This window comes from Hyperolius riggenbachi, chromosome 2 (genome assembly GCF_040937935.1).
Source record: "Hyperolius riggenbachi isolate aHypRig1 chromosome 2, aHypRig1.pri, whole genome shotgun sequence".
NCBI classification, from domain to species: Eukaryota; Metazoa; Chordata; class Amphibia; order Anura; family Hyperoliidae; genus Hyperolius; species Hyperolius riggenbachi.
In genome coordinates this window covers 561978331-562005360 of record NC_090647.1, presented here as the reverse complement: position 1 = coordinate 562005360, position 27030 = coordinate 561978331, and the positions used below count along the sequence as shown (strand labels likewise).

The following is a 27030-nucleotide window of genomic DNA, read 5'->3' as shown; positions in this document are numbered from 1 at the left end:
ATATGGCAGGACATTAGACTGACTGTGGTAGGATTAGATTGTGAGCCCCTCTGAGGACAGTCAGTGACATGACTATGTACTCTGTACAGTGCTGCAGAAGATGCCGGTGCTATATAAATACATAATAATATGGTAGGACATTAGACTATGACTATGGTAGGATTAGATTGTGAGCTCCTCTGAGGACAGTCCGTGACATGACTATGTACTCTGTAATGTGCTGCAGAAGATGTCAGTGCTATATAAATACATAATAATTTGTAAAGCGCTGCGGAATATGTTGACGCTATATAAATAAAAAATAATAATAATATGGTAGGACATTAGACTATGACTATGGTAGGATTAGATTGTGAGCTCCTCTGAGGACAGTCAGTGACATGACTATGTACTCTGTAATGTGCTGCAGAAGATGTCAGTGCTATATAAATACATAATCTTTCTAGACACTCCTGTTCTGTACACCCTCCTGTATTATACAGCTGATTACATTTCTGCAGATAATCTCCATAGATGAAGAGTGTCCCGTTTACCAGCTGATACCGGTAGTCCTGTCTGTGTGGCAGAAGCTTTATTAATATACACTGTATGTAGCTCTGCCACACGGGGGCGCCATTGTTCCCTCGCACAGAGCAGGAAGGCTGATAATACAGGATTTTAAGCGGGCTAGTTACGGACCCCGCCTCTCATATTACCGTCATCACTCCCCCAGCGCTGAGCGGGATCTCTTCTGATTTGCTAAGCCTCCCGCGTGCCCGCCGATGCTGCCTGCGAGTCGCGCGCAGCTGTTTGCGGATTGTCAGCGCGCGATGGAGCTTCTGCATGGCGGCCCCGGGGAGGCAGCAGGTAAGCGCGGCTGCAGGGAGAGGAGGACACCGGGCGGTAGTGCTGTGCAATGGGGGAGGGGGGCTCTGATGCATCTGGCCAGGGAGGGAGATGGGAGACCCCGTTACAGGGGAGCTCACGTTGTCCCAGCCCCGAGGTAGTGGAGGTGTCCCCCCTCTTTGCAGCATGCGGGTGTGAGCCCTGGCTATGGGGTGCCCACTCACTAGCAGCACTGCAAGGTGATTGGCTGCTGGGCAGAGATCAGCAATGCCAGAGGGTTAAAAGCTGCCAGTCACTGATCCAACTATCTCTCCATTGTGATTGCAATCTATTTTGCACAAATTAAGGTCTAAATAAATTGAAAAATATATCCCCAATGTTCATTTTTAGTCGTTCATGAAATAATTCAGCTTAATATTGACAATCAGAAATGTTGAGTGATTGAATAGTGTGTGTGTGGGGTGGGGGCAGATTAGGCATTGGGAGGGGGTTGGGGACCCATGCTGTGGTAGTGATGGGGTTATGCTAGGAACAGACAATGAGATTTTCTAGATTTATTGTCAGATCAATTATTTCCAACATGGTCAATCTGATTTCCGGTCAATTTTCTGTTCACTTATATGGAAAATCGATTGGACATCAGATCAGACATGTTGGAAAAAAATTGATCCGACAGTAAATCTGCCAAAAAATCTCATGTGTACCTAACATTATGCTGGGTACACACAATGCGATTTCCTGCTCGATAGTGTGTGCACTGAGCATTAGGCATGAGAATGCATGAGCAAGCAATGTTCAAATTGGTAGTTGAAGAAAGGGGAAGTTAGCACCAAACAACATGCTATTGTGATATTGGCCTCAATTCACTAAGCTTTATCAAACGTTTGATAATTTACCTCATGGGTAAAATCTAATGTTGAATTCACTAAGGTGTTATAGATTTATCGAATGTTTTATCGATGAAATGATCAATAAATCTATAACACCTTAGTGAATTCAACATTAGATTTTACCCATGAGGTAAATTATCAAACATTTGATAAAGTGTTTGATAAAGCTTAGTGAATTGAGGCCAATTTATTGACTATAATAAATATATATTATATATAATATAGTGATTTTGTCTATAATAGCCTGAGCACATTGCAATACAGTATGAAGTGCTTTGAAGAAACAGAAAAGTGTGAACTACTGATGCATAGACCTTATGAGCACACTCATTGTCTGCAACCATGTGAGTTGCAAGCATGTGAAATGCTGCAGGGCGGGAAGGGGCGTTAGGCAGCAGGAAGGGGTTAATGGGTGTGTGGTAGAGAAGCAGATGGAAGATTTGAAATTTGGTAACAATTTATCCTTGGGCTATGTTCAGTGGTCAGTTGCATAACTCACATTTTATGACTGAACTGCAATGGTGACTGGCCATAGACTTCAATACAAAGCCTGCATGCAGCGAGTTAGAATAACGTGATCAGATACAACACAGATGTGAATAGCACCATAGAATTGTATGAACAGTGAGTTGACCTGCAGAATTATTCTGCAACGCAACAGACCACTATGAACAAGGCCTCAAGGTGGCCACAGAAATTGCAATTTATTTTTTAAACTTTTTGTTTTAGATTTGACAAAAGATTTAATTGATTTGAAGTTCCAAGGTAGTTTGAGGTACCACACATGTTTGATTGAGATTGAAAAATCTTATATTGTGAAAATGTTGATTGGATTAAAAAAAAAAAAAAAAAAAAAAAATTTGTCTCAACTTTAGACCTCTGATTTTTAATATGGCTAATTTCCTCTCCTCTTCTCCACCCCATCCGAATTGGTCATATATTGTATATACAGACACATACGCTGGGACTGAGTTTACTATATCCAGAGGTTTAATATCACAAGAATGTAGTGTAGTTGAGATACTTTTTTTTATTCTACCTAACACTCACTTTTCCATACATATTTTCATGTTACAAACCATACTATTTCCATTTTATTATAAAAATACACACTTTGATAATTCCATCTTTTTTGTTGTTTATACTAGCAGTAAAAGTGTGGAATGCACTGAATAGTTTCATACAAGTTATTCAGGTTGACTACAATTTAGCAATCTCACAGACACACCATACAATTCTTGGTAAAATTGGTCAGAATTTTCTGTCACATCCGATTTAAAAAAATAAAAATAGAAAAATGGAAATTTGATCAAATGAGCGCTTTCAATTTTTCTGTACAACCAATGTTTTTTTTATTGAATTCCCATAAAATTAGATCATTTTATAGTGTGTATGTGGGGCCACCTTTTAAAGGGTACCAGAGCGGAAGAAAAAAAGCTTTTATACATACCTGGGGCTTCCTCCAGCCCCATACGCCTGGATCGCTCCCACGCCGCCGTCCTCCCCTGCCTGGATCCGCCGCCACCGGGTCCCGTCATTGCCGCGAGTCGGCCGGCGCACGCGGCCAATTCTCCGCATCACAGCGTGTTCCATGCGTACGGGTATGGAGGGAGCCCCCGTGATGCGGACAATTGGCCGCGTCCTCCGGAAGTGACGGGCCTGGTACCGGCGGATCCAGGAAGCGGCGGATGGCGGCGTGGGAGCGATCCAGGCGTATGGGGCTGGAAGAAGCCCCAGGTATGTATAAAAGCCTTTTTATATTTTACAAAACGATTCCTCTCTGGTTCCCTTTAAGCTTTGTGCAGCACAAGTTCTATCCATTTACACGTGTCCTAATACCCAAATGGGTATGAAAAATTATATTATGGAATATGTAAACTGGTGGGTAACCTATAAAACACATGCAGTCCCGTGGGGGGTTAGTTCCCATCACTTTTTTTTATTTACTTATTTTCTGGTCACTGTGCACAGCTATTAACACGTGTGTGCAGTCCCTAATACCTGGAAAAATCTCACCGCAAAGAGATCTGCTGCGTCCCCAGCAATCGCTCACCTCTCTGGGATCCAGTGTTGCAGTTGTCCCTCCGGGTAGTGCTGTAGCCCTATAGCGAGATTGCCAGCTGTCGTCATGACTCACCAGGGGGAAGCAGAGTCTCGGAGGAGAGGAAGAATAGTCGCCGACCGTCGGGAACCCCCGGGAGGTGAGTGGAACCGCCCGCTGCGCGATTTGCTCTGTATAGACCTCCCGACGGCTACCACGAGTTCAGCTCAGGATAACCACTGCTGGCTTGTGTTTTTTTTTTACCCCAGAGCTGGACTCATGATAACCGCTAAGGAGTTTAAAGGGCACTACAAGTGTGGTTAAAAAAAAAAAACAGCAGTTTAACGTACCTTGGGCTGCTTCCAGCCCCCTGCCATCCACCTGTGCCCTCGCCAATGATTCCACATTCCTCCAGTCACCCACAGTGCCCCTCTGCCAGCTGTATGCGCGACTCCAGTCCGTACACCTCCAGATCGCACTCTTGTGGTCAGGAACATTCTGCGCGTATGTATATTGCTCATGCGCAGGCTGCTCACGGCAACTGGAGTGCGATCAAGGAACAAGTGTGCAGTGGCCGTTGAGTCACTCGGCCTTCAGAGGGGTGCTGTGACTGACTGGAAAATCATGGAACCACAATGCCGGCACAGTGCTTCTGCAGGGTGCTGGAAGAAGCCCCAGGTAAGTTAACTGCTGGTGGTTTTCCGCTTTAGGTACCATTTGAAGGACAACTGAAGTGGGTGGCTGGATAGTGTAATGGTTAACAGGAGACCAGGGTTCAAATCTCTACTCTGCCTGTTCAGTAAGCCAGCACCTATTCAGTAGGAGACCATGGGCAAGTCTCCCTAACACTGCTACTGCCTATAGAGCGTCCTAGTGGCTGCATCTTGCCTAACACTGCTACTGCCTATAGAGCACCCCCTAGTGGCTGCATCTTGCCTAACACTGCTACTGCCTATAGCGCACGTCCTAGTGGCTGCAGCTCTGGCCTAAACACGGTAAAACGAGTGTGCATGGTATAACCATGGTATATCGTTATACCGGTATACCACGGCAACCCTAGTGCATAGAGATGGAGGTCTGTGGCACAAAAAGGGTTACTGCTGTTGGAAGCGGTGCATAGAGATGGTCTGTGGCACAGAAGGGGTTACTGCTGGAGGGTGGAGGTCTGTGGCACAGAAGGGGTTACTGCTGGAGGGTGGAGGTCTGTGGCACAGAAGGGGTTACTGCTGGAGGGTGGAGGTCTGTGGCACAGAAGGGGTTACTGCTGGAGGGTGGAGGTCTGTGGCACAGAAGGGGTTACTGCTGGAAGGTGGAGGTCTGTGGCACAGAAGGGGTTACTGCTGGAGGAAGGGGTGTATGTACACGAAGTGGCCAAAAAAAAATTAGAAACTCCCTCTAATAAGTTGGTCCACCTTTAGCTCTGATCACAACCGATCTTCTTGGCCTGGACTCTGCAAGATGCTGATACGGTTGCTGAGGAATGTTGGCCCATGCGGACATAATGGCAGCTCTAAGTTAGGTCAGATTGGATGGTGGCGTTTCCAAGCTTTGACGTGATCTTTCGACTTTGTCCCATTAATTTGTGCTGTTTGCGCCTGATCCTGCCATCTGCATGATAGAGCAGGGAATAAGTCATCGGACTAGGCTACCAGTTTCCAGTCCTCAAGTGACCAGTTTTCTAATTTTGACTTATGACTAAGGAGCGATTGTGTGCTCCGATACGCGTGAGCTGATTGCCTTGTCAGTATGCTTATCCAATAAAAATCTGCCTTCTAACCAACCGGTTGAGTGGACCTTTCTTCAGTGTTTGCGTGGCCTGGCTGCCAATGGTCCTGCTCTTGGCTGGTGTGGTGACCGGTGCTCCCATTTTCTTTTTATGACCAGTTTTGTGATTCCTGGGTCCACAAAGGGACTCTTGATGGTCTCCTGCAGCTAAAGCCCATCCTTTCCAAAGTACGTCTTGTGTGTTGGGATATGCTTTGTGATGCACCTGCATTGAATTCGGCTGTAATTTGTTGTGGTGTTGCCCCTCTGTTGCTGTGGCTTATGCGTGCTATCTGCCTTTCACCTCTCGTTCAGCCTTTTCAAACAAAATAGTCTTTACCGCTTGAAGTTGTGTGTTTTTCTCAACTGTCACCCTCTAAACACCTGGCATACTATTGGGTGAGGAAAAAGAAAATTTCAGAGCTGCATCACCCCTCGTTCAAAGTCACTGAAATGTTTTGTCTCACCCATTTTGAAGTTTACTTCCGTGATAACTACGTCGTCCGAAGCTGAGCGTTCTTATATAAGCAACTCTACTTTATGGTACTGTCACTGTTGGACTGGTTTACTTTAAAGAGATTCAGAGATTAATAAAATAAGTTTTATACATACCTGGGGCTTCCTCCAGCCCCATCCGCATGAATCGCTCCCACGCCACCATCCTCCGCCTTTTCAATCTCCTGTACCGAGTCCCGTAACTTCGGCCAGTCGATGCAAGCGCACTGCCCTCCTTCCATACTGTGCCCTCCTTCCATACTGTGCAGGCGCTTGCGTAAGGCAGGCGCCAGAGAGACTGAGGGAGTCCCTGCGCATACGTACAACTGGCCAAAGTTACGAGACCCGGTACTGGTGATAGAGAAGGCGGAGGACGGCGGTGTGGGAGTGATCCATGTGGATGGGGCTGGAGGAAGCCCCATGTATAAAGCTATATTTTGTCTCTGGGTCTCTTTAACCACTTCAGGACCTCAGGATTACACCCCCCCCCCCCCCCCCCCCGTGACCAGGATATTTGATAACCTAGGGCTGTGCAGCTTTGTTGGCGTGCTGCACAGCCCTACAACTCGGCACACAAATGAATTTAACCTCCATTTAGTGTCCTTAGTAGGACACTATGTAGGAGGTCTATGATCAGTGCTGTGGTTTGTTCCCCCCCTCATTGAGAAAAGGCTGTTCCCTTCTTCCTCCCTCTCCCCCGTGCCGTCCTAAATCGCCATTGGATGGCGATCGGCACTCATCCCCACCTCTCATAGGCATCAGCCTATGAGAGGCTACGCATTGGGAGCCACAATGAGTGACAGCAGAGTGTTCCTCGTACAGCGCTGCAGGAGAAAGCAGCGCTGTACAAAAGTAAACAAGGAATTATTTTTCCTTTCGGCTCTCAACAGTCTGCTAGCTGCGATCGGATCTCCGTGAACTGGCAGGGAACGCGCGTGTTCCCTGCTAAACCGCAGCTCCAGGACTTGACGCCAATCGGCGTTAGGCGGTCCTGGGGCTGCCGCTGGAGGAGGGGGTGTGATGGAACCCCAAGGGTTGTCCGCCATCACACACCCCGCCCGCCAATGTTAAAGTGAACCTTAAGTCTGTTAAAAAATGAGATTTACTCACCTGGGGCTTCCCTCAGCCCACTGCAGCTGATCTGTGCCCTCGCAGCTCCGCTCCGATGCTCCTGGACCCGCCGGCGAAGACTTCCGGTCTCGCCGTCACCGGCCGACAGGCATGGGAACGCGAGTGATTCTTCCTGTTCCCAGCCACAATAGCACCCCCTAGGCTACTATTGCGGCCTGCCCCCCAGGTCAGGTGACTGGGCACTGGCGGTGTGCAGCTGCCGGTAAGAGGAGGAGGCCCAATGCAGCTCTGGAGCAGGTAAATGCTAAACTGCTTCCTATAGTAGTCTACATGTGGGGAGTGGGTGCCAGGGGGTAAAGGTGTATAGGGGTGCGTATTTACCCAGGCACGGGGCGATTTGGATCCGAGGGGACCCCACTCTGTGCCAAAATGACGGGCGGCGACTTGTACGCTGTTACTGCACCCCAACTCGAAGTAACAGTGTTTCATCCAGAAAGTCACTGGCGTTCTCCTTTGGATGCTTACGATAGATGCATGTTTGAAGCTCTCTAGGGCCACATTCAGCATGTGGGTCTAGAGATTGACTGTGCCATAGAGCCTCCTCACACATGTTCCTGACTGCTTCTCTGCTATATCCTGTTATGACCTCTCGTTTCTTAAAACTTTATTAAAGAGACACTGAAGCGGAAAAAAATATTTTGATTTGTATGTGTAGCTAAGAAATAAAACATTAAGATCAGATACATCAGTGTAATTGTTTCCAGTACAGGAAGAGTTAAACTCCAGTTATCTCTATGCAAAAAAGCCATTAATCTCTACGACTTTCAAAGTCGTGGAGAGGGCTGTCTTCTGACTTATTATCTCAACTGTAAGTGAACAGTTTTCTTTTTATCTGCCAGAGGAGAGGTCATTAGTTCAGACTGCTCTGAAAGAATCATTTTGAATGCAGAGTGTTGTGTAATCTGCACATATTAGAGAATGATGCAATGTTAGAAAAAACACTATATACCTGAAAATAAAAATGAGAATATTTTCTTTGCTGCTAATCTTCTAGTAATTATTCATAGTACACAACCAATTCATTATATCATTTTTTTCCGCTTCAGTGTCTCTTTAATGCAGTAGTCTCGTTATAGTAAACTTTGATACAAGTAAACCTCAGGATGTAGTAAACCAGCAACTGCGCCTGTATAAATATACAATGCATGACCAATTCTGATATAGTGAACTGCTGATATAGACTACTACTTTTTCTGGTCCCCTGAGTGAGAACCAAAGTAATTTTTCTACCGTCTTTGCCTGATCTAACAATGTTGGTTGTGACTGGCACTGTTCCAACCTGTACTGAACGTGGCTGCTCTTCTTTCGTCTCTCTTCTCGCTCTTCCTCTGCGGCTCCTCTCTGTCAAGATCTTCTAACCAGTGGAGCCAATTCAAACTCTTAACCCTAAAGGTGGCCACACACGATACAATAAAATGATCCAATTTTACAGTAATCCGATAAACGATCGGATCTCCCGAAAAATGATTTTTTTTTTTCATTCGGCTGAAAAATCTGATCGGATTTCCCATTTTCTTCCATTTTTATCAATCCGGAATGCCAGATATTTTTCTTCAACCTCTCTAAAGATTGTATGGTGTGTGTTAGATTGCCAATTTATTAATATACACACCCTAGCAATTTTGTCAGTTTTCAATCATTTTTTATCATAATTGGGGGGAAAATTAAAACAGGTGTGTGGTACATTGGTCATATTTTTTAAATGTTAGTCAGAAAGATTCTTAAATTGAACAGATTTAAAGTGCGTGCGTGTGTGTGTCCACTTTAAGCCCCATCTACACGATACGATTCTTTGTGCGATTCGATTACGATTCTATTTATGATCCGATTTAAATCCGCCATGTTCGATTGGGATTCAATTTGCCATTGTTTTGCAATGGCAAATCAAATTCCGATCGGACATGTCTGATTTAATCGTATTGTAAATAGAATCATAATCAAAATCGCACAAAGAATCATATCGTGTAGATTAGGCCTTACCTACAAAGCTCTCCACAATCTTTCTCCTGTAAATCTCCTCACTAATTTGCAGATAACAACCCAACCGCAATCTCAGATCTGCACATGACCTTCTATTGTCCTCCTCTAGAATTACCTACTCGCATTCACGTATACAAGATTTCTCACCTGCTTCACCCCTCTTCTGGAATTCCTTTCCCCAACACATCCCCCCACCCGTAAGATCGCTTTTGTTACCAATTCTATATTTTGTATATTGGTGTACACAGTTGTCTGTATATGTACCGCATGTTTTCTTCTGCACAGCACCACGGACTATGCTGGTGCTTTATTAATAAGAGACTTCCGGTCCTCTCTCTGTGCCCTCCACACTCTTAATTCCCTATAAACTAAGCCTCGCCTACAGCTTTTCAGAGAGCCTTGGCATTTTCAGACAGTAGCAAGGGTTTATGGGAGGGAGCTCAGTCTGGTCAGGAGGAGAGTGAGGTGTTACTAGCCAGATATTTCAGAGGCAGAGGGGAGGAGGGGGAATTAGGTTTTCACAGGTTGAGGGCTGGAGATGCAGAGCAGCTTGCCTGTGTGTAATGTTTACAAACAGAGCATGGCCTCATTGTATCACAGGAAGAAATAATCATATTCTATTGAAGTTGTTTGCAGCCAGATTTGCTGTGTAATCTATCTAAACTTTAAAAAGATATAGACAAGTTGTTAGTTTTTCATCTCTGATCCGCTTTAAAGGTGCAGTGGGCTGCATATGTTTAATACATTTTGTGTTTAGAGGGCCAGTGAAAAAGCCTTGGTGGCCCGTAGTTTGAGGACAACTGTGGTGGAATATGTCATCTGGAGTCCTCAGAAGCACTTGTACCCTGAATTCTTCTGAAGACTGCTGGCTCAGTACTGTACTCAAGCATGCGCAGTACAGTCACCCGTCTTCAGAAACACTTGGGGACATAAGTGCTTCCCAGGACCCCATGGAGTTTCAGTGGGGGACAGTGGTAGGAAGGCTCCTATGAGGTCCAAAACCTTCCCCTATTCGTACTTATTAATTTTTACAGAGAACTTCACATTTACTTGAACTGTCTAATTTGAGCCATGTTTTTCTGGGCTGCCGAATGCTGGGGATACACGGTACGTTTCTGTACCGTGTATCGAGCAGCTGATAATGTTCAGCTGGTCCAATCAAGCTGCTCGATCCCCGCCCGCTCGATCCCGGGGATCGATCCGCGAGGATGCAGCGGGAGTCGATCCGGCGGCTAATCGGCCACCTAATCGACTCGTATATTTCAGCCATTAAACAGAAACGTATTCCCTATTGGTACTAATGGGACAGAGCAACACTATAAAAAGACCAATCTGCTGTTTGTTTTTATGGTTTTGCTCATGTTATACACCTCTGGAACATCTATCAATTGCTTATCTGGAGGTCTGGTTTGAACCACTGAACATACAATTAGGGCCCGCTTCCACTGGAGTGGTTTTCACTCCGAATCCGTTTCAGGCAAACGGTGCGGGGAAACTCTGCCATAGAGAACAAGGGCACCACCGGCCGAATCGCTTGCGTTAGCGATTCGGCCGGCATTTCCATCCGAATCTGTGAATCTCACAGCCATGCATAGCACAGCTGATGGGATTTGTCAGCATAACCGCAGACCCGGAAGTGCCGCTGTGCGTCTCGCAGACGCGTACAGCTGCAGTGGAAACTGGCCCTTAGGCTGGCCATACAATGGGCAATTTTACTGATATACAGCGAACTGTCATTTGATTAAATCTGCCTTCACTCTATCCAGTCCTCTGCCTTCACCCGATCCCCACACTATCCCCATCCTCTGCCTTCACCCGATCCCCGCACTATACCTGTCCTCTGCCTTCACCCCGCACTATCCCAATCCTCTGCCTTCACCCTGCACTATCCCAATCCTCTGCCTTCACCCTGCACTATCCCAATCCTCTGCCTTCACCCCGCACTATCCCAATCCTCTGCCTTCACCCCGCACTATCCCAATCCTCTGCCTTCACCCCGCACTATCCCAATCCTCTGCCTTCACCCCGCACTATCCCAATCCTCTGCCTTCACCCCGCACTATCCCAATCCTCTGCCTTCACCCCGCACTATCCCAATCCTCTCTGCCTTCACCCCGCACTATCCCAATCCTCTCTGCCTTCACCCCGCACTATCCCAATCCTCTCTGCCTTCACCCCGCACTATCCCAATCCTCTCTGCCTTCACCCCGCACTATCCCAATCCTCTGCCTTCACCCCGATCTATCCCAATCCTCTGCCTTCACCCCGATCTATCCCATTCCTCTGCCTTCACCCCGATCTATCCCATTCCTCTGCCTTCACCCGATCCCCGCACTATACCTGTCCTCTACCTTCACCCTGATCTATCCCAATCCTCTGCCTTCACCCGATCCCCGCATTATACCTGTCCTCTGCCTTCACCCCGATCTATCCCAATCCTCTGCCTTCACCCCGATCTATCCCAATCCTCTGCCTTCACCCCGATCTATCCCAATCCTCTGCCTTCACCCCGATCCCCGCACTATACCTGTCCTCTGCCTTCACCCCGATCTATCCCAATCCTCTGCCTTCACCCCGATCTATCCCATTCCTCTGCCTTCACCCCGATCTATCCCATTCCTCTGCCTTCACCCCGATCCCCGCACTATACCTGTCCTCTGCCTTCACCCCGATCTATCCCAATCCTCTGCCTTCACCCCGATCTATCCCATTCCTCTGCCTTCACCCCGATCCCCGCACTATACCTGTCCTCTGCCTTCACCCCGATCTATCCCAATCCTCTGCCTTCACCCCGATCTATCCCATTCCTCTGCCTTCACCCCGATCTATCCCATTCCTCTGCCTTCACCCCGATCTATCCCATTCCTTCACCCCGCACTATCCCAATCCTCTGCCTTCACCCCGATCTATCCCATTCCTCTGCCTTCACCCCGATCTATCCCATTCCTTCACCCCGCACTATCCCAATCCTCTGCCTTCACCCCGCACTATCCCAATCCTCTGCCTTCACCCCGCACTATCCCAATCCTCTGCCTTCACCCCGCACTATCCCAATCCTCTGCCTTCACCCCGCACTATCCCAATCCTCTGCCTTCACCCCGCACTATCCCAATCCTCTGCCTTCACCCCGCACTATCCCAATCCTCTGCCTTCACCCCGCACTTTCCCAATCCTCTGCCGTCACCCGATCCCCCGCCACAGCAGATAACCGCTGCTCTATACATGTAATTATATACACGGCACGCCTATGGAGAGATCGCACTATGGCAGCCGCTGTCACTCACCCGCAGCGCTCAGGACGGCCAGGCTCAGCAGCAGCGCCGGGATCAGGAGGAGCGGGGAACATCCGAGGCTTCTGCGCTCCATGTCTATCTGGAAGATGGAGGGCGGAGTCTCCCTCCCGGCTCTTCCAATCTGCGCGATCGTATTCCCCGCGAACTTCTCCGACCGTTGATTGGCCGCGCTGGGCTTGTGAGGGGGCGGCCCCCGTCAGCCGCCCATCCGCCGTCACGACTATGCCATGAAGTGAACGGCCGCTGATTGGCTGCTTGGAGCGGGTCGGGCCGCCCAGCCGCAGTCAGGACTATGCCGTAAAGTGAACGGCCGCTGATTGGCTGCTTGGAGCGGGTCGGGCCCCCTCAGCCGCCGTCACAGCTGTTCCTTCTCCGGCCGTGGCGCCATTTTATGAACTGCGGAAAGTGATCCAATGAAATGAACGTTTTCGGGTGCCCGACTACATCTCGGCTGCCATGTTAGTTCAGTGTACAGAAGTGCCGCTATTCTGCTGTGACGTCATGCATTATGATCTGTAACACATTCACTGTGCTCACTACAGCCTGTCTCTACAGCAATGTGTACAGCGCTGACATCTTCTGCAGCACATTACAGAGTACATAGTCGTGTCACTGACTGTCCTCAGAGGAGCTCACACTCTAATCCCACCATAGTCATAGTCTAATGTCCTATCATATTATTATTATTATTATGTATATAGCACTGACATCTTCCGCGGCACATTACAGAGTACATAGTCATGTCACTGACTGTCCTCAGAGGAGCTCACACTCTAATCCCACCATAGTCATAGTCTAATGTCCTATCATATTATTATTATGTATTTATATAGCACTGACATCTTCCGCGGCACATTACAGAGTACATAGTCATGTCACTGACTGTCCTCAGAGGAGCTCACAATCTAATCCTACCATAGTCATAGTCTAATGTCCTACCATATTATTATTATGTATTTATATAGCACTGACATCTCCTGCAGCGCATTGCAGAGTACATAGTCATGTCACTGACTGTCCTCAGAGGAGCTCACACTCTAATCCTACCATAGTCATAGTGTAATGTCCTACCATATTATTATTATGTATTTATATAGCACTGACATCTCCTGCAGCACAGAGTACACAGTCATGTCACTAAAGTGGCCATACACTCGTTAGATTAGCAGCAGATAGATCATCAGATAGATTTCTGATCTATATGATGTGTTTAGGAATATTTTTTACTAGGAACAGATTTCCAATAGATTTCAGTTTGAAATCTATTGAAAATCGATCTGATGGCATTTTTTTGCCATCAGATTTCCATTAGGGCCAATGCAAAATGATAAGCAATCTCAACAGATCGACCTAGATTTTCCAGCCAGACCGATCGAAATCGGTCGATTGATCCCTTAACCACCTTAGCGGTATGGACGAGCTCAGCTCGTCCATTACCGCCAGAGGGTGCCGCTCAGGCCTTCTGGGCCGATTTACATGAAATAAAGAGCAGCACACGCAGCCGGCACTTTGCCAGCCGCGTGTGCTGCCCGATCGCCGCCGCTCTGCGGCGATCCGCCGCGAGCAGCGGCGAAAGAGGGTCCCCCCAGCCGCCTGAGCCCTGCGCAGCCGGAACAAATAGTTCCGGCCAGCGCTAAGGGCTGGATCGGAGGCGGCAGACGTCAGGACGTCGGCTGACGTCCATGACGTCACTCCGCTCGTCGCTATGGCGACGATCTAAGCAAAACAAGGAAGGCCGCTCATTGCGGCCTTCCTTGTTTATTCCGGGCGCCGGAGGCGATCAGAAGAACGCCTCCGGAGCGCCATCTAGTGGGCTTTCATGCAGCCAACTTTCAGTTGGCTGCATGAAATATTTTTTTTTTTATTTAAAAAAAACCCTCATGCAGCTGCCCTGGCGATCTTAATAGAACGCCAGGGTGGTTAACTGTCCTCAGAGGATTTTACACTCTAATCAGGGCCGGTTCTAGACAGGCACATATGAGGGGGCAGACAGAAATTTGCAGGGGGCATACAAAAACCCTGCGCCGCGCTACGCGCGGGGCGCCAAAAAATGGGCGTGGTCATGCAGCAGACTGTGGGCGTGGTCATGGGTGGGGCCAAATAAACATGTCATGACCTTACAGTGGTGTTAAAGGACTTCCGAGGCCAAAAACAAGAAAATGACACTATACCTTTTTAATATCTGAATCCACAGAGGACGTCCAGCGCGTCCTCCGCACCGTTCCGCCGTCATTGCAGCCCTTTTCGGTGCGGAGGACGCGCTGGACGTCCTCCATGGATTCTGATAATAAAAAGGTATAGTGTCATTTTCTTCTTTTTGGCCTCGGAAGTCCTTTAAAGGTCTGCCAGGGAAGTTTGAGCTCTGCTCTTTTTAGCACAAATACAGCTCTGCGCACTGCAGATTATCGAAAAAAATGTTCTCAGGTGTAACACAGAAATACTTTTCGTCAAATGCTAATATACTGATATTGCGTGTTTTTTTTTCTACCACAAATACAGCTCTGCGCACTGCAGATTATCAAAAAAATGTTCTCAGGTGTAACACAGAAATAATTTTCTTCAAATGCTAATATACTGATATATTGCGTGGGTTTTTTTGCACAAATACAGTGCTGTGCACTGAGGGCCTGAGGCGGCGGCAGATGGCAAAGAACGCCCACAAAATAAATGAGGCAATCTGAGCGATTGATTTGCCAGCAAGGCTGCAGTGCACTCTGGCAGTGACACTGATTGACTGACAGCCTTAAATGAGGCAATTATCTGATTGATTTGCCAGCCAGGCTGACTATTGGACTGGCAACTGAACTGGCACTGTGGCACAGCACACACAAAATTATTGATTTGCCAATGCAACTGGTCTGGCACTGGCAGGCACAGCACACAGACAGTGTCTGGTGAGGCAGGTGGCAGATGGCGGGACCGGGTAGAAAAACTGTCAGCACGTCTACTCTCTCTGAGAGGAGTCTCAGCTCTGACGCAGGCACAGTGGCGGGAGCGGGACCTTAAGAAGTCGCCCTGCATAGAGGAGGAGTCGACTCTCTCAGAGGAGGAGAATTCCTCTTTCTCTGAGAGAGTCGACTCCTCCTCTATGCGGAGTGGCTCTTACGGTCGCCACTGCCTGCGTCACAGCAGAGACTCGTCTCGGAGAGCCGTCCGAGGAAGAAGCGGTCATGTGACTGATCACATGACCGCTCTGCGCTCCACACCACGGACCAGGAAGCAGCCAGCGGCATAGCGAGAGCGGCTCTGATTTGAGGGGGCAGTGAGTCTGTTTGAGGGGGCTCTGCCCCCTCTCGCCCCCCCCCCCTAAAGCCGGCCCTGACTCTAATCCTGCCATAGTCTGTCCTACCATATTATGTATTTATATAGCACTGACATCTTCTGCAGCACATTACAGAGTACATAGTCATGTCACTGACTGTCCTCAGAGGAGCTCACAATCTAATCCTATCATAGTCACAGTTTAATGTCCTCCCATATTATTATGTATTTCTATAGCACTGACATCTTCTGCAGCACATTACAGAGTACATAGTCATAGTCTAATGTCCTGCCATATTATGTATTTATATAGCACTGACATCTTCTGCAGCAAATTACAGAAAACATAGTCATGTCACTGACTGTCCTCAGAGGAGCTCACACTCTAATCCTGCCATAGTCTAATATCCTCTCATATTATTATGTATTTATATAGTACTCAGATAATAGGTTGGAAAAGTGATTATTGATCAGCAATTATAAACAATCTTCTCATTCCAGATTAAATCAACCCACGCTACCAATTGATATAGTTGTTTTTTTTGTCACTCTGCCTCAACACCCTCTAATTCCAACTGATGTGATCGCTACTTTGCAGTCTGATGTCCCAGAAAACGTTACTGTAATGCTGGGTACACATGATGCGATTTCCAGCTCGATTATCCCGCTCATATTAACCACTTCAGGATTCGGCGTACGCTTAACTACGCCCCTGAATCCTGAAGTGGATTGCATGGAAACGGCCGCTCGTATGAGCGGCCGTTCCATGTCAGTTCACGGAGCGTGTCTCCGTGAACACCCTGCGAGCCGCCGATCGTGGCTCGCAGGGTAAATGTAAACACACAGGGAAGATCTTCCCCGGTGTTTACATGTATACGGCGCTGCTGCGCAGCAGCGCCGTGGCAGAGATCGGCGATCCCCGGCCTCTGATTGGCCGGGGACCGCCGGCACCTGATAGGCTGAAGCCTATCCTATCCGGCGCAGGACGGAATTCCGTCCTGCGCCGCTCACAGGGGGAGGTAGAGGGAGGGAAGGGGAAGGCGGCCAGGAAGCGCTGCGGAGGGGGGGCTTTGAAGAGCCCCCCCCCCGCAAGCGCAAGCAGCCGGTGGCGATCAGACCCCCCCAGCAGGACATCCCCCTAGTGGGGAAAAAAGGGGGGAAGTCTGATCGGCCTGGCTGCCAGATGATCGGTGCTGCGGGCTGGAGAGCCCACGCAGCACCGATCAGCAAAATACCCCCCTGGCACAGAAGTGGTTAAGAATGCAAAATCGGCGGCTGTATCGATCAAAACCCAATCGAACATGTTGTAAATAATCGATTGTGATCCTGCTGATCAAGCGGGAAATCGCATCGTGTGAACCCAGCGTTAGCTTTATGCTGGGTATACACGGGTCTTTTTTCCCTTATCAATTGAGCTGCTCATGGCTTGATTGAGAATATCCGACAAGTCCGATGACCCGCTGGATCAATTCCCTGCGGGCGAACAATAGCAGGGAATCGAGCAGAAGATCAGGAAGCTCCCGCGGGGATGAGCGGGGACGCGGCGGGAGTCAATCCGGCGGATAATCGAGCTGCTGGGTAGACCCGTGTATGCACAGCATTACAGGTTTAGTTTTGGCAGTTTACCTGTCAGAGGTGCTCAGGCATGCGGGGGGGGGGGGGGGGGTGTTGATAGCCAGTGAGCAGTAATGGTAATTTTGTGATAACTTGCCTGAAGTCTGATGGAGGAAGAGGGAATGGGGTGGTAAAGAGTAATGGTGGCCAACACACATTACAATTCATTTTTTTTTTTTTCCCAATTAAACAATTGCAATACCGTATTTGCTGCCGTATAAGACGCTCCAGAATATAAGACACACCCAGGTTTAGAGGGTATAAACCAGGGGAAAACAATATACTAAACCTGGTGGGTCCATATTCCTGGAGCATCTTATGGTGTCCCCTTCTGTACTTTGATTTCCTGTTTGTCCCCTTCTGCCCCCAGGTGTCCCCTGTGTATCCCTAGGTGTCTTTTTCTGTCGCTGGGTGTCCCCACCTCCTGCTCTCTGTGTGGCTGCTCTGTCTAGCCTGTGTCCCCTGTGGTGTTGTCTTCTTCTGTGGCTGTGGCCTATCCCTGCACTATCCCAATCCTCTGCCTTCACCCGATCCTCGCACTGTACCAATCCTCTGCCTTCACCCGATCCTCGCACTGTACCAATCCTCTGCCTTCACCCGATCCTCGCACTGTACCAATCCTCTGCCTTCACCCGATCCTCGCACTGTACCAATCCTCTGCCTTCACCCGATCCTCGCACTGTACCAATCCTCTGCCTTCACCCGATCCCCGCACTGTACCAATCCTCTGCCTTCACCCGATCCCTGCACTGTACCAATCCTCTGCCTTCACCCGATCCCTGCACTGTACCAATCCTCTGCCTTCACCCGATCCCTGCACTGTACCAATCCTCTGCCTTCACCCGATCCCTGCACTGTACCAATCCTCTGCCTTCACCCGATCCCTGCACTGTACCAATTCTCTGCCTTCACCCGATCCCTGCACTGTACCAATCCTCTGCCTTCACCCGATCCCTGCACTGTACCAATCCTCTGCCTTCACCTGATCCCTGCACTGTACCAATCCTCTGCCTTCACCCGATCCCTGCACTGTACCAATCCTCTGCCTTCACCCGATCCCTGCACTGTACCAATTCTCTGCCTTCACCCGATCCCCGCACTGTACCAATTCTCTGCCTTCACCCGATCCCCGCACTGTACCAATTCTCTGCCTTCACCCGATCCCCGCACTGTACCAATCCTCTGCCTTCACCCGATCCCCGCGCTGTCCCCAATCCTCTGCCTTCACCCGATCCCCGCGCTGTCCCCAATCCTCTGCCTTCACCCGATCCCTGCGCTGTCCCCAATCCTCTGCCTTCACCCGATCCCTGCACTGTACCAATCCTCTGCCTTCACCCGATCCCCGCGCTGTCCCCAATCCTCTGCCTTCACGTTATTCCCGCGCTATCCCAATCATCTGCCTTCGCCCAATCCCTGCACTATCCCAGTCTTACTGCATCCATACCGCCTGGGGATCGCCCTCTACACAAGCGCCGGACTAGAGGGAGAATCGAGGACGTCTGCGATCCCCGAGTGGTATGGATGCAGTAAGACGTGCTGGCTGGCGCTACATTTAACATGCACGGGGAGACACCGACAGGGGGAGCGGATAAAAGTGGCCACACAGAATAGAAGGGGGACGTTACACATGAGCGGAGAAGCAGAATACGGAGCTGGACAGCGCGGCCACACAGGTGACAGAAGGGGGACACCAGAGTAACAGACATGCGGCTGGGACTATGCAAGGAATCCCCAACGTTGCGGTGGTTTGTAACGGCGTTCGATTGTAAGTCGGGGTTTCTCTGCCTTTGCCATATAAGACGCAGGGACTTTTTCTCACCATTTTTGGGGGAGAAAAAGCTCTTATGGCGCAAAATACGGTATATATAGATTTTGGTGTGTGTTGCTCCGTGCCTTCACTGCTCTGTATTAAGGCACAACACAAACAACCTTAATAAATGAGTAACAGATTTGTTAATATAAAAGTACATTTTCTAGCAACAACCTTACATTTCTTACAGTGAAAAAATAAACATTCTATCTAATGTGTCATTTTGACAAATAGTTTCTTCATTCTTGAATGTAAACTTAAAGTGAACCCGAGGCATTTCTAAAGATAATGGGACTCAGAGGCATGCCTGTGCGCAATGACATGCCTCCGTGTCTTTCTATTGTCGCTGGCTGTCCCCCCTGAAAAATAGCACCAGGCTAGCGGTAATCTGATTATCGCTAGCCCTCTGTTTACCTGGCATTTGGCAATCAGCATTACCTCCTCCATTTCATGGCTCTCCGCCTCTGTCCGCTTCCTCCAATCAGAAGCTAAGTACTTTCTTGGTAACTGCTCAGCTTCTGATTGGGGGAAGCTGACAGAGGCGGGGAGCCATGAAATTGGGGATGCAATGCCAGGTAAACAGATGGCTAGCGACAAGCAGAATGTTGCTGTCCTGGTGCTATTTTTCGGGGGGGGGGGGGGGGGGGGATAGCAGAGCCTGGGGGGACAGGCAGTGGCAATAGGACACAGAGGCATGTTATTGTGCTAAGAAATCTGATTTTTTTTTTTCAACTTTTCCGATCGACTTTAAAGCGGAATATAACCCAGCATCTTTGCTCTAAAACATTATTTACAGCATATTATATGCAACCAGCTTTTCTTTTTCTTTTTTTTTTTTACTAGACCAGCATTCAAAGGGATACACACAGGGCTTGAAAGTTCAGTGCAGTGAAATGTGGATGCATTGGAAGTTGTAGATAATGTTATCTTGTGTTAATTGTAGGGCTGCACGGTTTTGCGGTTTAAAACCGAAACCGCGATTCACATGCAGACGATCTTGAGATCGTCAGTAGCTTCGGTTTTTTTTTGTGCTACTAGCTTGCTCAGCTACCTCCCGCCGGCCGCCGCTAATCCCTGGCTTCTATGCCGCCCCACTCTGTCTGCACTGCATCTCCCAGCGTATCTGCTGACCTCACTGCCCCTGCGACGGGGGAGGGGCGCTGTGCACAAACTTATGCCGGGAGACTCAGTGTGGCTGCTCAAGCAGAGCTGTTTCTGCTGCTTTTGCTGCTTTCTCCTTCCCTGAAAAGGATGACAGCCAGGGCCGGCCCTAGACTTTTTGCCGCCTGAGGCAAATTCAGGAGAAAATTGCTAACGCCTAAGCCCCCCCCCCCGTCCGTCCGTCCGTCCGAGCAGGAGGGGTAGCGGGCAGGTCGGGGGTATTGGGCCTAGCGGTGGGGAGGGGGGTCGGACACCCCCCTCCCTCGCCTGGGTCCCCCGATCTGCGCTCCCCTCCAGCTCCCCTCCAGCTGTAATTAGGAAGCAGCCGCTTGCAGATCGTAAGAGGCACGGGCGGGGAGGACTCACCTTATCCGCGTTCCATTGTGCGCTCCACTAACGTCACTTCTTGCATCGCCATCCACTTACAACACAGTGGTCGGCGATGCAGTAAGTGACGTCAGTGGAGCGCTCGCTGGAACGCGGAAAAGGTGAGTCCTCCTCGCCCGTTGCCTCTTACGATCTGCAAGCGGCTGCTTCCTAATTACAGCTGGAGGGGAGCGCAGATCGGGGGAACCAAGCGAGGGAGGGGGGGTCCGACCCCCCCCCCCCCTTCCCACTGCTAGGCCCAATATCCCCGACCTGCCCGCTACCCCTCCGGCTCGGCGGGTGCCGCCCCTAGAAGTTTGCCGCCTGAGGCAAATGTTTCACCCCGCCTCATGAGCCGGCCCTGATGACAGCGAACAGCTATATGGAGAGAACAGGCAGCTCCAGCCGAGAGAGTGTGGGATGCTCTCCCCCCTCCTTCCTCCAGGAAACTTCAGACTGCCCCGTGAAGTAACTTTTTTTTTTTTCAGCTGTGTGATTGCACGGAGGTGGGGGTGGGGAGATGAGTGTAGAGCGTGTGCCTGTCAGAGCTGCACGGTTTTGCGGTTTAAAACCGAAACCGCTGCCCGGGTCAAGCACTCCAATACGCCGCACATTAACTGCCCCCAGCCCAGCGTCCTCACAGAAGGCCCCACTTGCATATATGTGCAATTTAGAGCTAAAGCTTGCTTTGAAAAAAAAAAAATCGAAATCACAATTTCTGAGTGAAAAATCGCAATTTCAATTTTTCCCTAAAATCGTGCAGTCCTAGTTAATTGTATCAGGTGAGGAATGTGACACATTCTTGTCTGCCTTCAATACATAATGAATAAAACTAGTTATTAATAAAATGCAAAGTCAGCTCACAAACCAAAAAAATGTACTTTTGGGAACCTATAATTTCTAAATGAATTAATACGTATGCACAAATGCAAATATAACCGTATGGCATATAAAAAGTAGGAAAACCTTTTTCATTGAATATTATGTCAGTGTTTTAAACAGTTTTAATTGAAAAACAAAATACAATTTTTATCAAATTATTGATAGAGAAAATATATTTTCTCTTGAGATTTTTTTTTTTTTCCACACAATCGATCGTTTTTATTGAATTGGGGTAAAATCAAACAGAGGAATTGTAACCTGTGTGGCCACCATAACTTGCTACATGCTTTACCTAAGGGCTATTTCCCACCAGCAGCATTGTGCCTGTGTCCTGATCATTTGTGGATCGCAGATTTCTAGCCAATTCTCAAACTAATGAGAATCCCACAGCTACATTTCCATTAGTGTGATGCAATTTTTCCTGATCACAAAACTGTCCTACTGATTTTTGTGTGTTTGATTATTCTGCGCAAGCGCAAATGCAAATGTACCGTTACTTGGTTGCCATGTTGAACACCTGCTATCTAGCAGATTGGCAGGTAGTGGCTGTGATTTGCTAGCAGAGATTTGTAAAGGTATTGGCCTGCTATGGTGCTGTAAGGCCACTCAGATTCTGCCCCTCCTGCTACCCAGTAGTAGTTTCAAGTATCTCAAATATTTTTTTTAATTTTTTTTTGAGAGCTCATAGAGTACCAGGTGGTTCTTGTAAGGCCCAGTGCACACCAAAACCGCTAGCAGATCCGCAATATGCTAGCGGTTTTGGGAGCTGATTTCAGAGCGATTCTAGGCATGATTAGAGAGGTTTTCTAAACATACCGAGCGGTTTTGGAGCGTTTGTGTAGCAGATTACACATATTGTTACAGTAAAAGCTGTTACTGAACAGCTTCTGTAACAACGCCTGGGAAACCGCTCTGAAGTAGCGTTTTTCAGAGCGGTTTGCGGTTTTCCTATACTTTACTTTGAGGACGAAATGCTTCAGAAAACCGCAAACGTGCAGCAGGAGGCGCGTTTGCGGCTTGGCAAATACCTCAAACCGCCGGTGTGCACCATCCCATTGCAATACATTAGCCAAGCGTTTTTACAGGCGGATCGCTCCAAAAACTGCTCGGTGTGCACTAGGCCTAAACCAGTGTTCTCACCAGGCTCTATTAGCCGGGTGCTCCACCCGGCTAGTTTTGGTGAGCACCCGGCTGCCATCGGCTCTCCTCCTATGCTGTAAGCAGAGTTGTGCAAGAAGCACCGGCCCTGTATTGTCGTCTCGCCCCACCTGGCTGTAAAAAAAATCTGGGGAGAACCCTGAACCTGGTGCACAGCATTGCTCTGATTGCTAAATTCCTGAACATGTGACAAGGTGGGAGGTCCTTACAGCTGCTAGAAAGCTCTGTGATCCTCTGTATTAGGCCTTATTCACATTATAAGTCGCCAGCACTATCGCAAGTGCTGAGCCATTTACAAAGTGCTTTCCTGAATTAGTCACTTTGTGAAGTGATCACTTTGCCCCACAAATCAATAAATACACTGTATTTATTCAGTAGAAGCGCTTGGGAAATTTTTTCAAAGCGCATATTCAAGCTATTTCCCTATACTTTCTATTGAATCACAGATGTTCTGAAAATGGTGCAGGAGCCGTGTTTGCGATTGGATAGAAAGCTTATCGTTTGTTAGAACACTCACAGAAGCTAACATTACACTAGCCCTTTTGAGGTGTTTTTTAAAATCGCCAGTGCTAAAAAGGAAAAAAAAATAAAGTGAAATTGCCCTTCGTGTGAACAATCCCTAATAGTGTAAAATCTGTATATTCCAGGACTTTAAAAACACTGGTGCACATGATGGGTGGGGGCCCCAGACTCTGCCACCGCCCAGGACCCCCAAACCCACATGTGACTGAACCCTCTCTCCTGTCTATGGCTGAATTGCGTACGATGGAGAGCAAAATAATCCGGGCACCAACTCCAAAGCATCCAAATGCTAATCACCTTTATTTCATCCCATCGATTCCAATAAAGAGTGTAGACCTGACAGCTGTTTCGCAGGTAACAACCTGCTTCGTAGGAGGTAAGTGTATATATCTTGCCTCTGACGAAGCAGGTTGTTACCTGCGAAACAGCTGTCAGGCCTACACTCTGTTTGTTGGAATCGCTGGGGGTGAAATAAAGGTGATTAGCATTTAAATGCTTTGGAGTTGGTGCCCGGATTCTTTTGCTCTCCGATTTACACATTGATCATGTCTGGAGGCACATCCACGACACCGGAAACCCCCCAATGTCTGCCAATCGATCTAGTGTCAACCAACCTTTCTCTTGTTATTGGAATTGTGGTTGAGTTGCACAGCTGGCTGTCAGTCAAGAGACTATTTGGCTGCAGAAAAATGCTGTCTTTCTGCGGCCTCAAGTGTGACCCTAGTCTCATGTAATATCCTTTCAGTTAACGTGGAACATATATTAACAAATTTAACATAGAGGAGTCAGAGGTACCACAAATTAGTAGTCAGATGATCTTTATACCTACTCCACAACCCTGGTTGTGATCATTTGTAAATGCAGCTGGTAACTGCTGGTGAAGTTGCTATAAAATGAATAGGGCCTTTTTCACATTAAGACGTTGCGTTTTGATGCGACTCGCAACAGAAATTACAACGCAATGCCCCCAAAAATGTCGCACCGCAACTTAATGCCCCGTTATCGTCGCATACAGTAGAGCGTACAGGCAATGAAATGTATGCTTCCAGGTCATTACTGAGCATGTGCAAACAGTCCAACGCAGCTAATAACGTGTATAACGCACAGCATGCAGCACTTTCTAATAAGAGGTCTCAAGGTGCGCACACATCCAATTTTACTACATCCATGTATTATGAGAGCTTACCTACACCAGTGATCTGCAAACTTGGCTCTCCAGCTGTTAAACACTTAAGCCAGAAAAAAAAAGTTTTACCCACCTGGGGCTTCTACCAGCCCCCTGCAGCAGTCCTGTGCCCTTGCAGCCACTCACTAATCCTCTGGTCCCCCGCTGCCAGCTAGTTTTGTTTTTGCCGGCAGGCCCGTCAGGACTGGCCGCGAGTAGCTTTTTCCGCATTCCCGACTGTAATTAGCGCTATTGCGGGCCGCGACGCGTACAAAAATACGCGTTGCCGCATATTTATGCGTAGGTAATGCAGCAACGCGTATCTTTGTACGCGTTGCGGCCCGCAATAGCGCTAATTCCAGTCGAGAATGCGGAGAAAGCTACGCGTGGCCAGTCCTGTCGGCAAAAATGAAACTAGGTAGCAGTGGGGGACAAGAGGATTAGTGAGTGGCTGCGATGGCACAGGATGGCTGCAGGAGGCTGGTAGAAGAACCAGGTGGGTAAAACTCATTTTTTTTTTTTCTGGCTTAAGTGTCCCTTTAAGGAACTACAAGTCCCACAATGCATTGCAGGAGTCTGACAGCCACAGTCATGATTCATAAAGGCAAATGCATTGTGGGACTTGTAGTTCCTTAACAACTGGAGAGACAAGTTTGCAGATCACTGCCCTACACAATCTGTTCATAGTATTCAAGATCTATTGGCCCTCATACTACATGGAAGAGGTTAAATTGGCCAATCACTGGCCAACTAAAATTGGATGTGTGTACACACCCTAAAAAGTGTCTCTAAAAATGTGGGTTAGCGTGTACACTATAAGCTGGACATGTAGTATGAGCGGCGGCATTGTGGGTAATGTCTGGTTTATGGAATAGCTGGGATGTCACTAGAAATGTATAACTGTAGTGTAGAGACAGGAAGTGTCGTGCCTTAACATTCCCTCCTGTGTGATATTTCCTGCCGCCGCCCCTCTAATCTCCTCTGTTCTGTCCACAGGAAACCGGCAGATGACCCCCATTCCTGTAACCTGGACAGCTGGGAGCCTGGAGGTCTGAGACACGCCCCCTGGAGATAATCACACTGCAGAGCAGCAGCACTGGGCTATAACATCACTCATCTACCTGACCCTGCTTCATTCACCAGACTGCAGAGGTCATGTGACTCAGTATAATTTCATGTGCATAAAAATTGTTTACTTTATAAAAAGGAGAGCGGCCTTTTACAGGTTGGTGAGTATGATCCTGATATGTCAGTGGGTGATAGGACAATGTCCTTTCACAGGATCAAGTTTTATTGCTGCAGTAGTTTCTGCATGGAAAGACTTCATTAAAAAACAAAAATGTAGAGTTCTGTCCTCAGCACCCTGGGATGCACGGCTCCGCACATAGCGTCAGCACCTATGGACGCACGGCGCAGCACACAGCGTCAGCACCTACGGACACACAGCGTCAGCACCTACGGACACACAGCGTCAGCACCTACGGACACACAGCGTCAGCACCTACGGACACACAGCGTCAGCACCTACGGACACACAGCTCCGCACACAGCGTCAGCACCTACGGACACACAGCTCCGCACACAGCGTCAGCACGGCTCCGCACATAGGGCTTGATTCACAAAAGAGTGCTAACACAGCACGCCTAAAAGCTTTGGATGTGCAAACTAGGGTGCTAAGTAGTTTGCATGTCCAAAGCTGTTACTGATCGTGCGTTAAGTTGGTGTGCCCAAAATGGCGCACCGGTGTGCGCACAAAATGTCGTACCGTTTGCGCGTAAAATAACTTTTCAAGCTATTTTGCGTGTGAACGGTGTGACATTTTGCGCGCAGCACTAACCTTTGCACGCGCAAACGCTTGCACGCATATTAGCGCGTGAAGCAGACTTTTCGCGAAGTGCCTTTTCACAGGTGTGCTAACACTTAGCACCCTTTAGTGAATCGAGGCCATAGCGTCAGCGCAGAGTAACTCACAGCTCCGCACATTGCCTCAGCACGTAGGGAGGCACGGCTCCATGCATAGTGTCGGCACGCAGGAACGCTCGGCTCCACACGTAACCTCAGCCCTTATCTTTTGTATGAATAAACAGACTTCAGCCATTGTCAGAGCTTTGTGTTTTGTACTTTTTGACCAGATGTGGTTGTGCTGTGTGTGGGGATGTATGAGCACGATTGGGGTTTGGCTGTCAGATTGCACGATCTGTAGATCTGTCGGTAACGCTGGTGTGAGACAGGTGTAGGCCAACGCTGAGACTTTGCTTCATATGCCGCCCATCACCCAGAACAGGAAGCTGTGGTGGGCAAATCAGTCTCTATCCACTGATGTGCTGGATATCACCGCTGTGAGGTTATTCAGCAGCTGATGATTCTGGCCTGTCTGCAGCCTCTACCTAGGCCGGCCAAACTCATCAGGAACGGTATATGATTGGCCCATTTCAGTGCTGCATATCATTTGTATGCAGCTGCCATAATTTGCATCTCACTGATCTCCGCTGTCAGATAATCGGTGGATATTACCTTTTGATTTGTCCACCATAGCTTCCTCATCCATACCACCAGGGGGTCTCTCCCAGAAAAGTAGGCGTGGCCAGTGAGATGCAGATTTGGAGTTGATGCAGAATTATGCAAATTTACTGATCCAGGTTGAAAATGCACCAATATATTCCCACTTCTGC

General features: G+C 48.4%; 1 protein-coding gene and 1 long non-coding RNA gene across 2 annotated transcripts in view; one reads left to right on the top strand and one right to left on the bottom strand.

Moving 5' to 3' along the window:
- Positions 1-12568, bottom strand: part of LOC137547384 (uncharacterized) — a 62248-nt gene extending 49680 nt beyond the window's left edge. Inside the window, exon 1 of the mRNA XM_068270933.1 lies at positions 12411-12568. Coding sequence (XP_068127034.1) covers positions 12411-12492 — 82 coding nt within the window. The 5' untranslated portion in view covers positions 12493-12568. The remainder of the gene's footprint in view (positions 1-12410) is intronic.
- LOC137547385 (uncharacterized) lies at positions 732-26461 on the top strand. The gene is made up of 2 exons (XR_011026580.1): positions 732-846; positions 25355-26461. It is a non-coding gene; the product is annotated as an uncharacterized lncRNA (long non-coding RNA).
- The last annotated feature ends 569 nt before the right edge of the window (positions 26462-27030 follow it).